This window comes from Denticeps clupeoides, unplaced genomic scaffold (genome assembly GCF_900700375.1).
Source record: "Denticeps clupeoides unplaced genomic scaffold, fDenClu1.1, whole genome shotgun sequence".
In the NCBI taxonomy this organism is placed as follows: Eukaryota; Metazoa; Chordata; class Actinopteri; order Clupeiformes; family Denticipitidae; genus Denticeps; species Denticeps clupeoides.
The window spans coordinates 778,852-791,604 of record NW_021629982.1 but is presented as its reverse complement, the minus strand read 5'-3'; the positions used below and the strand labels follow the sequence as shown (position 1 = coordinate 791,604).

General features: G+C 42.8%; 1 protein-coding gene across 7 annotated transcripts in view; it reads left to right on the top strand.

Annotated features, from left to right (window-relative positions):
• Positions 1 to 764: 764 nt before the first annotated feature.
• Positions 765 to 12,753, top strand: part of col7a1 (collagen, type VII, alpha 1) — a 135,888-nt gene continuing 123,899 nt past the window's right edge. For 6 of the 7 annotated variants that reach the window (XM_028967217.1, XM_028967216.1, XM_028967215.1 and 3 more), the window contains exons 1-5: positions 765 to 897; positions 7,031 to 7,100; positions 7,219 to 7,399; positions 8,930 to 9,086; positions 9,167 to 9,260. In XM_028967217.1, coding sequence (XP_028823050.1) covers positions 7,034 to 7,100; positions 7,219 to 7,399; positions 8,930 to 9,086; positions 9,167 to 9,260 — 499 coding nt within the window. In that variant the 5' untranslated portion in view covers positions 765 to 897; positions 7,031 to 7,033. The remainder of the gene's footprint in view (positions 898 to 7,030; positions 7,101 to 7,218; positions 7,400 to 8,929; positions 9,087 to 9,166; positions 9,261 to 12,753) is intronic. The other variant, XM_028967218.1, reaches the window with a different exon arrangement.

The window sequence follows — 12,753 nt, the reverse complement described above, 5'->3', positions numbered from 1 at the left end:
ACCTTATATTGATAAAAAATCAATCATTTTTGACAAGTATATTTTACTAACTACTTCTGTATTTATGGTGCACAAGTCATGATGTACTTCACTGAAATAGTTTTTTGAATCACCCAGGCCATTTGAGCATGTTGCCAGTGTCAGCAAGTTTGTGGTTGTGTAAACTGTAACCAAGAAAATTGTGAAAGTAATTTAAATGAAGATGGCAGCATGCAGCCTGTACAAGTAAGTAAAAACTAAGACATAAAAGCCCAGCTGATGGGTGTGTTAAGTTAAGATCATTTCAAGGTGTATGCCTCCTGGGTCTGGATTCCACTGAGGTGTGGACAGAAATCAGGGTGGGGTGGTGTGGTTGGTGAAGAAAGTTTAATAATGATTATATTAAATATTACAGCCATTATAATATCCTAAATAATTTCCATTTTGATGAAAAGAAAAATTTGTAAAATGCCTATCCCTGTAAAATTTATTTATTCTCTTATGATCCTTGATGGAAGGGCTAGGAAGGGATCCAATGATAAAAATACCTTGGGTAATCTCAGACATCCTCTCAATGCAATGATTTATATATATATTTATGCACACACACACACGCACGCACGCACGCACACACACACACACACATATATATATATATATATATATATATATATATGGGCTACCCCTCCCTGACCCTTATCCTCAGGGAAATAGAAAAAATGTGAGAGATGAATGGGGAGGGCATGTGCTCACAGTGCTCCAACAAGTCCTGAACGAGGAGGCGGGGAGCTACAATTAACAGGATGCATCATCAGCCTGAGCTGCTACTGTGAGCGGGAAAAGACTGGCCTTCACGTGGACGTGGGTTATGAGCAGCAAACATAGGTGAGAGTGTGGGAACCAGTTCGGCTGCTACAGGTAAAAACCTCTTTCTTTTCTCTCTATGTACAGAGCCTAAGTCACTGTACTTCAGTTACTGCAGGAATGTCTGCACAAATATCAAAAAAGCTGTTAGAACATGTTAAAAAAAAAAGGTTAAAGTATGTTTTTCTCTGAATAATAATCTTTGTCTTTGAATGGGACGTCAGATCAATGTAGGTGTAACCTTGGTTGAACATTTGTTAAAAAAGGACATAAGCATTCTTACTGTTCAGGAATCAGCCTCAATGGCTGATGCCTGCATAGCCTCAATAGCCTCAAAATCACTGAAGGACTGCTAAGTTACTGTTGGTGGCAAAATTCCAATGTCCATTCAGTAAATTAACCCATCCACTGTTATTTGTGAACCCAAGAGGACATATGCTGACCCCTCTGCTCTCTACAAATGCCTCCCCCTTTGTCAACATCCCCTTAAGAAAAATAAGAATAAACAAGATTAACAATCCATTTAAACTAAACATAAATAAGTAAATTATCCTATCAGTGGTTTGCATATCTACTATTTTGATAACTGATTACTGCAATTCGGTGCTCTAGTTGTACATGGTTTTATGTAGTGTACTGCCAAGTGGATAGAAAAAGCAAGCTTAAACATCAGGGGAGTTTGTTCAAAGAAGCTGCCTTATGATGCCCAGTTAAGATGTTCTTGCAGGAAACACTGTCGGCAGCACTGCAAAAAACAGAGCTATATTATATTTTATAATACAGATGTTAGATTACACAATATCCTCACTCATAGTGTGTGGGGGAAGCTGTTCTTGTCTTGTTACTTTCTTTCATAGTGTAAGATATCTAATGTGACATATCACAAGTTCATTTGAGGTCACAGTCCACAGCTTCCCCCACCTTTTGTGTAAGACTACTGTGTATTTGCAATTTGTATGTTGTGAAATGAACATCTATCTGTTTCATGCATAAGTGTGCATGATGAGTTAAGTGGATGTCCTTTTACAACAACAACAACATTTATTTCTTATATAGCCCAAAATCACATACAGTATGTCTCAATGGGCTTTGACAGGCCCTACAGTTGACACACTTGACTCTTCTGCACACAAGGAAAAACTCCACACAAAAAAGAAAGGAAGAAACCTTGGGAAGGAGTGATACAGAGAGGGACCCCCTTCCAGGGTAGAGTGAGCCTTCAAATGGTGTCAGTGCAGGGTTGAGGATGATATAATAATAAGTCCTACAGTTGTAGGGTTTGAGAAGTCCAGGATGCAGTCAGTGTCATGGTCTAGATTACGCGTCCATAATGATGTTACTGGTCAATTTGAAGATCCCTATAGCTGTAGTTGTAATGGTGGTGGTGGCTGTGGTGACCCCCTGGTTTGTTTCATGGTATGTCCTTGTTAAGCAGTTGTCAGGAAACAGGATTTATTTGCTGGTCTCTTCACTGGGGTCTGCCAGTAGTCTGGGTGCTTGATTCCGTGTCTCGGAGAAAAACAAACAGAAGCAGCGGCAGACGGTTGCACTGTACGACCGATACTGAAATATGTGGTTATAGTGGTATATTGGTGCTACAGTGGCCCGGTACCCTAACTAGGACAGCCTAACTAGGGTGAATTTAACTTTGTCTGTGTCTAACAGGGGGACTCTGTGATAAACTGGACTTCATAATTGACACTGCGTCAAAATGAAATGAAATGAGGGTCTAGGACTTTAACAAAAAGCTAGAGAAAACAGATAGGTTTTGAGATTGGATTTAAACACTGAGTCCCGGACACTGACAGGCAAGCTGTTCCACAACTGCGGAGCTCTATAGGAGAAGGATCTGCTCCCAGCTGTGACCTTCTGCACATTTGGTACCAGTAGTGACCCTGCACCCATTGATCGAAGGGGGCGTGGTGGTTCGTAAAGAACCAAAAGTTCACTCAGGTACTGTGGGGCGAGACCATTTAGAGCTTTATAGGTTAAAAGTAGGATTTTGTAGTCAATCCTAAATTTGATGGGTAACCAGTGCAGTGATTGTAAGACTGGGGTGATGTGGTCAAATTTCCTGGTTCTAGTTAGAACTCTGGCTGCAGCATTCTGTACTAGCTGGAGTCTATTCATGCACCTACTAGAGCATCCAGACAATAATGCATTGCAGTAATCTAACCTTGATGTAATAAATGCATGGACCAACTTTTCTGCATCATGCATTGAAATTATATTTCTTATTTTCGCAATATTTCTAAGGTGAAAGAATGCTATCCTAGTGACATTATCTACGTGCGAATTGAATGAGAGACCTGCATCAATGATGACACCTAGATCCTTCACTTCAATACTCGGTGAGATAGAAAGGCTATCCAGGGTTATTGTGTAGTCAGCCAGTTTATGCCTGGCTGCTTGATGCCCAAGTACAAGCGCTTCTGTCTTGTCAGGGTTTAACAGGAGAAAGTTGGTGAGCATCCACTGTCTAATGTCCTTCAGACAATTCTCTATATTGTTCAGCTGCTGCCTCTGATCTGGCAATGCTGACAGATACAGCTGTGTGTCATCAGCGTAGCAATGAAAGCTAATACCGTGTTTGCGGATGACGTCGCCTAAAGGTAACATGTATAGAGAAAAAAGTAACGGACCTAGGACAGAACCTTGTGGAACACCAAACTCTACTTTACTATGTGAAGACGAAACACCATTGATGTCCACAAACTGATATCGGTTGGACAAATATGATCTGAACCATTCAAGGGCTGTTCCCTTAATCCCAATAACATTCTCTAACCTGGCAAGGAAAATAGTGTGATCGATAGTGTCAAACGCTGCACTCAGATCAAGCAGGACAAGCAGCGAGATGCGTCCCTGATCAGAGGCCAACAGCAGGTCATTAACCACTTTAACTAGCGCTGTCTCAGTGCTATGATGAGGTCTAAATCCTGATTGATATACTTCATGGATATTGTTACAGTTATGCGCTCAGCTGCTGGGGTACGAATTTTTCTAAGATTTTTGATATGAATGGAAGGTTGGATATCGGTCTATAATTTGAAAGCTGACTGCGATCAAGATCCGGCTTTTTAATCAGGGGTCTAATGACTGTGTGGTTTGGAGCCTGCAATGCGTCCTGCCATAAAACTCTCCAACGCATAGTCAGAGCAGCTGAGAGAATCATCGGTGTCCCTCTCCCCTCCCTCCAAGACATCTACAGCACACGCCTCACCAAGAAAGCCCTCGGCATAGCAGCTGATCCCACCCACCCAATGCAAACCTTCTTCAGCCTGCTGCCATCAGGGAGGAGACTGCGGAGTCTCCAGGCCAGGACCAGCAGACTGAAGGACAGCTTCACCCATCAGGCTGTCAGGAAACTCAACTCCCTCCCAGCTCTGCCCCCACTCCCCTCACTCCCCTCTTCTGCTCCACAAACCTTCTGAACCCTAACACACACAAACTGACCATGCACCGGTCACTCTGTGCAGCTTTGGTCTGCCAACTACCTCACTTGTCACTTTGTCACTTTAAACTTTCCTCTGTTGCACTACATGGTTTTGCACTCTCCACCATGTGCCCTTATTAGTATATGGTGTTTTTAAAATTGTATATTGTGTTTTTTAAAATTGTATTTATACCTTTGTATTCAATGTTACTGTTTTGTATTTAATGTTACTTGTATGGGTCTGAGAGTCTCTGCATGTCCTGTACATGTGGCAGAATTGACAATAAAGCTGACTTTGACTTGACTTGACTTGACTTTGACTGCTACCTTGAACGAACTTGGTACGTGGCCTGTGCTAAGCGACGAGTTAACAATTTAGATTTTTTTATTCACTCCTGCTTCACTCCCCTGTTTTTTGTGCTGGCTGCAAACTTCATGCCTCCCTTGTTCTTTCTGCCAGCTCTGACTGCTAATCATCTGTTGTTTTTTTGCTCTGGATTTGTGATGTAGCTCTTTTCATCTACTCAGTTACACATTTGCCTTATTTTCTTTTTTGCAGATCTCTGCTGTTCTGCTGTACGACATCCAAATTTGAAAGTCATTATAGACATATTTTGAGATCCTGGATTAAATGCTATTAAAACCTATTTAAAGCCTAAACCAGTAACCGAAATTGTATTACCTTTAAATATATATATATATGACAAAATTTTATGTTGAAACATTCAAGCATATACAATTTTCTTACATCCGTGGTAGATACAGCAAACATGCTGAAAATGACCAAAACCATTTAAGTAAACTGCTGGATTATGAACTCTAGCTAACTAGCCATATAGACATTCCATAATATTAACCAGGAGTAACTCCTAGACTCATCAAACTCCTCTCTCTGTTATGTGTAGGATTATTTCATGGTAAAAACTATGGTATGTGCTAATGGTAAGTGCTGTATTTAATCAAACTATTCATTATGTCTCTGCTTAGGTCTTAGTCCAGAGAACCAGTTAAATTTTTGTAGTTACAGTAAAATAGATATTATTCATATAGAACGCTCTCATTCAGGGCTATCCGAGAAGTGCAAAGTCCTAGAATGTAATTGAAAGGTGGAATTTGAAAGGTGCAAAGGTGAAAAGACTGTGACAAGATGCCGCCTGTGTGTGCGGCTTGCCATCTGTCTCTCCATACTCTGACTATGCTCTGACTATGTTTATGCTACTCTTGTTAATTTTTTATGGTAAATACCAAAAGTCAGGGCCAACCCTTCTGGGTACGCACGAGCCCTGTCCCCTTTGACGCGTCTTGCGTCATTCCCTGCCCCGCGCAGGGAGGCGGTCCCGGACCTGCGGAAACCGTTTACTGCACACCCAGTTGGTGCTGGCCAGACCATCCGGCCAGCCTCCTTTGCGTCTGTTTCTGCCTGTCCCAGCTGGATCCTCATGCCTCCCAGGGGGTTCTGTGGCACTCTGCCCATCTGGAGGCGGACCCTGGCCCATGCCTGGCCCGCCCTCCTTACTGGCTACCGGAGGACCCGAACCTGGCTGGTGCTGGGTGTGGTTGTGGGGCAGGATTCAATCACTGGCTCGGGCTCTGGCCGATCAAACTCTGCCCTCAGTCTCTCCAGGAAATCCCTATAAACCCATCTTATCAGTCAAAGGGCTGCGCCCCAGCCCCATGCTGACCCAGTCAGACTCGTGACTATGGTGCCGATTGCGGCGATTGCGGAGGGACACGATCGCGACATGACCGGTCCCACCCGCCCACAAACTCACGTCATCCTTGCTCTCGCCGTCGTCTGTGTGTCCCTCATTGTTGCTTACTCCCTTGAGCCAGGGCACTCCCTCGAGCCATTCCGGCTGTTATGTGTTATTGTATGCCATGTTATTGTATGCCATGACGCGTATGTGTTACATCATGCATTGATTGGCTGTAAAGGCACGTGAGACGACTATGCATAAACAAACCAAGTAGGTTTGCGCAGCCAGATGAAAACAGAGATCTGTACCTTGTACAAATGAAATAACTTAAAAATGAAGGGATAAAATGATCATACTTCATGGGATTTTTGGAATTATTGATTGTACAGATGGTAAAATTAGTCCCTCGCTCTCACTGGCATATGATTTTTCTATTGTGATATATGCTCATTTTAATAAATACGGCTTTGATAAAAGCAGATTCCTTACCACTGCCCACGTAAGTCAAATGACACACAGTTAATCTCTGTATTAGATGAATAAACCAAGAGTCTAAACATTATGTGTATTAACTGGAGATGTCAAGTCAGTCTTGAAAAAGAAATTATGTGAATAAAGCTAAACATAGTGTAAGTTTTGGAGACGATGCTCTAGTTTCATTAATTGAAACTAGAGTAACAAGCTTGTTTTGAATGGAGAAAAGAGTACAAAATTGACAGAAAATAAAGAAATTGATACACTCCGAATAAATAAAATAATATATTAAATCATGTACACTCTTGTTTGGCTTTGACAGGTCCTACAGTTGACCACCACTAATTCTTTCTGCACACCAGGAAAATCTCCACAAAATATAAAGAGGGAGAAACCTTGTGAGTCAGAAAGGAACAGGTGTGATCTTGAGGTTGCTATTAAAAAAAGTACAATTACACAAAGTACTTTACACAATATTGTCTGGCTTCTGAAAAATCGGCAGAATCTTGAAGTGGCGCCACAGAAGATTCAGAATTTAAGTTACTGTTCTTAACTTATACATCTGCATCTGTACACACAGGCTATGAAGATGACGACTCTTCCTTTAGTAGCAGTTTTAGCATCTCTCTTCAACAGTGCTGTAGCTCAAGGTAAATGCTTCTTGCATATCAAAAAGCCACTATTTTAAAAATAAATGAATATAATTTACTGAATATTTTGTATATATTTGTTATATACTGTTAACTGTAATTTTTTTACTTTTCCCAGGTTATTGCAAAAATGTGGCTGCAGCTGATATTGCATTTCTATTGGATGGATCGTCCAGCATTGGTCGTGCCAATTTCCATCTCATGAAGGGCTTTATGTCGGGCATCGTCAAACCCTTTGCAAGTGCAGTTGGCCCTTCAAGGGTTCGCTTTGCTGCTGTGCAATACAGTGATACTGCTAGGTGTGTTGCTATAATAAATAGTATGCGAATAAGTTTGTGTAGTCTTTACTACACATGCGAGTGGGGTCGGCATGGCCTATAAACCTCCAGTCGCCATCTTGAGTCATCATGGTTTATTTCCCTTTGTAGTTGCTACCGTTTATTACTGAAAGACCAACACCTCCAAACCTTTTTCTGACATGACAATTCTTCTGGGTTGCCCTTCTGGTCTGGCAGGACGCCATTTACGAAAATGCTGTCAGTGCATCAGCAGCAGCAAGCTGTCCAGCAGCTGCGAATTGGGAGTGTCCGCCCTCACCGCACAGCTGCAAACCTTCCAGCCTCCACTGTCCCCCACTCCCCCTGCCGTGCTGCACCTAGGTTAACCCCTCTGCCGCTTCTCGCTCCACCTCCTTTGTAAAACGGCAATGCTGCAGGCTGTTGCGGTTTTCTTACTCAATGTCGTCACATTCTTTGTCTCCAGGTTGCACAATTCCCTGACAAAGAGTGGGTCTCCACACAGGGTCTGCCCATACTCTCCCAACACCAAGAAACTGAGGCCCCACTACATTGGGCCTTTCGATATGGTCCACAAAGTCAAGTGAAAGTGAAGTGATTGTTATTGTGATACACAGCACAGCACACAACAAAATGTGTCCTCTGCTTTTAACCTATCACCCTTAGTGAGCAGTGGTCAGCCATGACAGGCGCCCAGGGAGCAGTATGCGGGGATGGTACTTTGCTCAAGGGCACCTTAGTGGCACTTTGGCGGATTGGGATTCGAACCAGCAACCTTTTGATTATGCTTCCTTAACTGCTAGGCCACCACTGCCCCACCACTGGGTCCTGCCTCGTAGTACCAGTTTCAATTCAGTTGATACCCAACGAAAGCTCCTGGGTCCCCCAGCACGAATACTGTACCCAGACGTTGTCCAGGAGTACCACGACTCATATTAGGTCATCTTGGGCTTTTCCAGTGCTGCCAGTCATACTGAAATATTTCTACAGTATGTCTCAAAGGCCTTTGACAGACCATACAGTTGACACCCCCCCACACTTGACCCTTCTGCACTCAACAAAAAACCTTGGGAAACCTGCAACCTTCCTATTCAAACAAGGAGGGAAATCTTAAAATCACCTTGTCCTCTCTCCGCCTTCCCACAGCCCCCTGTGACTCTGGCTGAGTGTGCGCACGCCACAATCATTCCATCATGCCAGCTCCAATGTCATTCCAGTGATTTTGAACCAGCTGTTTTTCCACACCTGCAGTGATGTCTGCTAATATGCCTACTCTTCCCCCTCCACTTAATAAAAACTAAATGAGACTTCACATTTCAGTAAAAGTAGTAACATTTTGCTGTTCCTCAGAAGATAAAGTTATAAAAGAGCTTCTTTGGGATGCTGAATTTAAGTTAAACTGTAGGATCACCTTTACTGCATGGCATTTTTTTTACAAAATTCAGATGCTCTACAATTAATAGATTAGATTATTATTATTATATATTACATTTAGTCACTAAAATAAAAATCATGTGTGTGTGTTTATGTTAGGATGGAGTTCCCATTTGGCAGGTATAATAATGGTACTGAGTTGCTGGGAGTGCTAGAAGGCCTCTCCTACAAAACAGGTGGAACACGGACTGGAGTTGGGATCAGTTACATCAGCGACAACCTGTTCAACCCAGCCACCAGACGGGAGGTTCCCAAGGTGAGAGAGTAGAGGTGAGGGTGGGACAATGGGGATGTTGCAAAGTCTTCAGGAACATACAAAGGAAATTTTCCTTTCAGATTGCCATTGTGATCACAGATGGGAAATCCCAGGATGATGCAGAAGAACCTGCTCAGAGGCTACGCAAGCGGGGAGTGAAGATCTTTGCACTCGGTAAGAGCTTAGCAAAGATTTTCACCCATCTGTGACCTTCTGTACTTTGAGCACAAGCAGGGAGCCCACAACCTTTGAATGCAGAGGGCATGGCGGATCGTAAATAACAAAAAGTTCACTCAGGTACTGCTAGGCTTTATAGGTCAAGAGTAGAATTTTGTACTCAAACCTTAATTTGTGGGTAGCCAAAGCAGTGAACGCAAGATCGGGGTGATTTGGTCGTATTTTCTGGTTCTAGTTTACTCTACAGTTTACCGTGGCAATCAACTTCTGGGCCAAAACTTGAATGGTGGCAAACCATAATCAGTGCTTGGAGTTTGTAAGAATGTGAAGTGAGGATTGACCCCACAAATGAGGATTATGGTCTGGGGAGTTTCCTGGTTATGGAACCAAAATTTCAATGTTTTGTTCTTCGAGCCGCTTAGTTATCACTTTGGCCTCATAACACGGTGCGTCATCATGCTGGAAAATGCACCTTCACCAAACTGTTCTTGGATGGTTGGGAGAAGTTGCTTTTGGAGGATATTTTGTTACCATTCTTTATACATGGCTATGTTCTTTGTGAATTTGTGAGTGAGCCTTCTCCCTTGGATGAGAAGCAGCCCCACACATGGATGGAATGATGCTTTACTGTTGGCACGAAACAGGACTGGTGTAGCGCTCACTTTTACTTCTAAATCACTCACACCTGCCTGCTGCCATTCCTGAATCATCTATAGGAACAACAACAACAACAACAACATTTATTTCTTATATAGCCCAAAATCACATACAGTATGTCTCAATGGGCTTTGACAGGCCCCCACACTTGACCCTTCTGCACACAAGGAAAAACTCCACACAAAAAAACTCTAGGAGAGAGAAAAAAAGAAAGGAAGAAACCTTGGGAAGGAGTGATACAGAGAGGGACCCCCTTCCAGGGTAGAGTGAGCCTGCAAACGGTGTCAGTGCAGGGTTGGATATGATATAATAATAAGTCCTACGGTTGTAGGGTTGGAGAAGTCCAGGATGTATTAAGTGTCATGGTCTAGATAAGGTGTCTGTAACAATGTTACTGGTCCATTTGAAGATCCCTGGAGCTGTAGTTGTAATGGTGGTGGTGGCTGTGGTGACCCTCTGGTTTGTTTCATGTTTTGTCCTTGTAAAGCAGTTGTCAGGAACCAGGATTTATTTGCTGGTCTGATCACTGGGGTCTGCCAGTAGTCTGGGCGCCTGATTCAGTGTCTCGGAGAAAAACAAACAGAAGCAGCGGCAGACGGTTGGACTGTACGACCGATACTGAAATATGTGGTATATTGGTGCTACAGTGGCCCGGTACCCTAACTAGGACAGCCTAACTGGTGAATTTAACTTTGTCTGTGTCTAACAGGGGGACTCTGTGAAAAAACTGGACTTTATAATTGACACTGTGTCAAAATCAAGTGAAATGAGGGTCTAGGACTTTAGCAAAAAGCCAGAGAAAACAGATAGGTTTTGAGATTGGATTTAAACCCTGAGACTGTGTCTGAATCCCGGACACTGACAGGCAAGCTGTTCCACAACTGCGGAGCTCTATAGGAGAAGGATCTGCTCCCAGCTGTGACCTTTTGCACCTTTGGTATCAGTAGTGACCCCGCACCCATTGATCGAAGGGGGCGTGGCGGTTCGTAAGGAACCAAAAGTTCACTCAGGTACTGTGGGGCGAGACCATTTAGAGCTTTATAGGTTAAAAGTAGGATTTTGTAGTCAATCCTAAATTTGATGGGTAACCAGTGCAGTGATTGTAAGACTGGGGTGATGTGGTCAAATTTCCTGGTTCTGGTTAGAATTCTGGCTGCAGCATTCTGTACTAGCTGGAGTTTACTCATGCACCTACTAGAGCATCCAGACAATAATGCATTGCAGTAATCTAACCTTGATGTAGTAAATGCATGGACCAACTTTTCTGCATCATGCATTGAAATGATATTTCTTATTTTCGCAATATTTCTAAGGTGAAAGAATGCTATTCTAGTGACATTATCTACGTGCGAACTGAATGAGAGACCTGCATCAATGATGACACCTAGATCCTTCACTTCAATACTCGGTGAGATAGAAAGGCTATCCAGGGTTATTGTGTAGTCAGCCAGTTTATGCCTGGCTGCTTGAGGCCCGATTACAAGCGCTTCTGTCTTGTCAGGGTTTAACAGGAGAAAGTTGGTGAGCATCCACTGTCTAATGTCCTTCAGACAATTCTCTATTTTGTTCAGCTGCTGCCTCTGGTCTGGCATTGCTGACAGATACAGCTGTGTGTCGTCAGCGTAGCAATGAAAGCTAATACCGTGTTTGCGGATGACGTCGCCTAAAGGTAACATGTATAGAGAAAAAAGTAACGGACCTAGGACAGAACCTTGTGGAACACCAAATTCTACTTTACTGTGTGAAGACGAAACACCATTGATGTCCACAAACTGATATCGGTTGGTCAAATATGATCTGAACCATTCAAGGGCTGTTCCCTTAATCCCGATAACATTCTCTAACCTGGCAAGGAGAATAGCGTGATCAATAGTGTCAAACGCTGCACTCAGATCAAGCAGGACAAGCAGCGAGATGCGCCCCTGATCAGAGGCCAAAAGCAGGTCATTAACCACTTTAACCAGCGCTGTCTCAGTGCTATGATGAGGTCTAAATCCTGATTGATATACTTCGTGGATATTGTTACAGTCTAGGTATGTGCTCAGCTGCTGGGCTACAATTTTTCTAAGATTTTTGATATGAACGGAAGGTTGGATATCGGTCTATAATTTGAAAGCTGACTGCGATCAAGATCCGGCTTTTTAATCAGGGGTCTAATGACTGCTACCTTGAACGAACTTGGTACGTGGCCGGTGCTAAGCGACGAGTTAACAATTTTGAGGATAGAATTTATAACATTGGGTGCTATTTGCTTAAGGAGTCTTGTTGGAATCGGATCCAAAGCGCAAGTACATTGATTTGATGATGAGATTAATTTGATTAATTCATGCTCTTTAATAGGGTTGAATCGTTCTAATCGGTGGTCAATTAGAAGATTATTTTCCATGGAAATATCGGCGGAGCTATTTGTTGTGCTTTTAATCTTCTCTCTATTTGCGACAATTTTCGTATTAAAGAAATTCATAAAATCATCGCTACTATGATTATATTGAGTGGTCGCATCCGTTTCTGTCTTATTCCTGGTTAGTTTGGCTATAGTTTTAAACAGGAATCCGGGATTATTTTTGTTTTTGTCTATTAACGAGGACAGATACGTTGATCGAGCCGTGCTAAGAGCCTTCTTATAGTTAAGTAGGCTCTCCTTCCACGCTATTCGGAATATGTTTAATTTACTTTGACGCCATTTGCGTTCTAATTTCCGGGCGGTCTTCTTAAGCGAGCGCGTGTGATCATTATACCAAGGAATTAAGTTTTTATCTCTTACTATCTTCCTTTTGAGGGGAGCGACTATATCTAACGTACTACGCAGTGTTAATTCTAGACATTTGGTCGC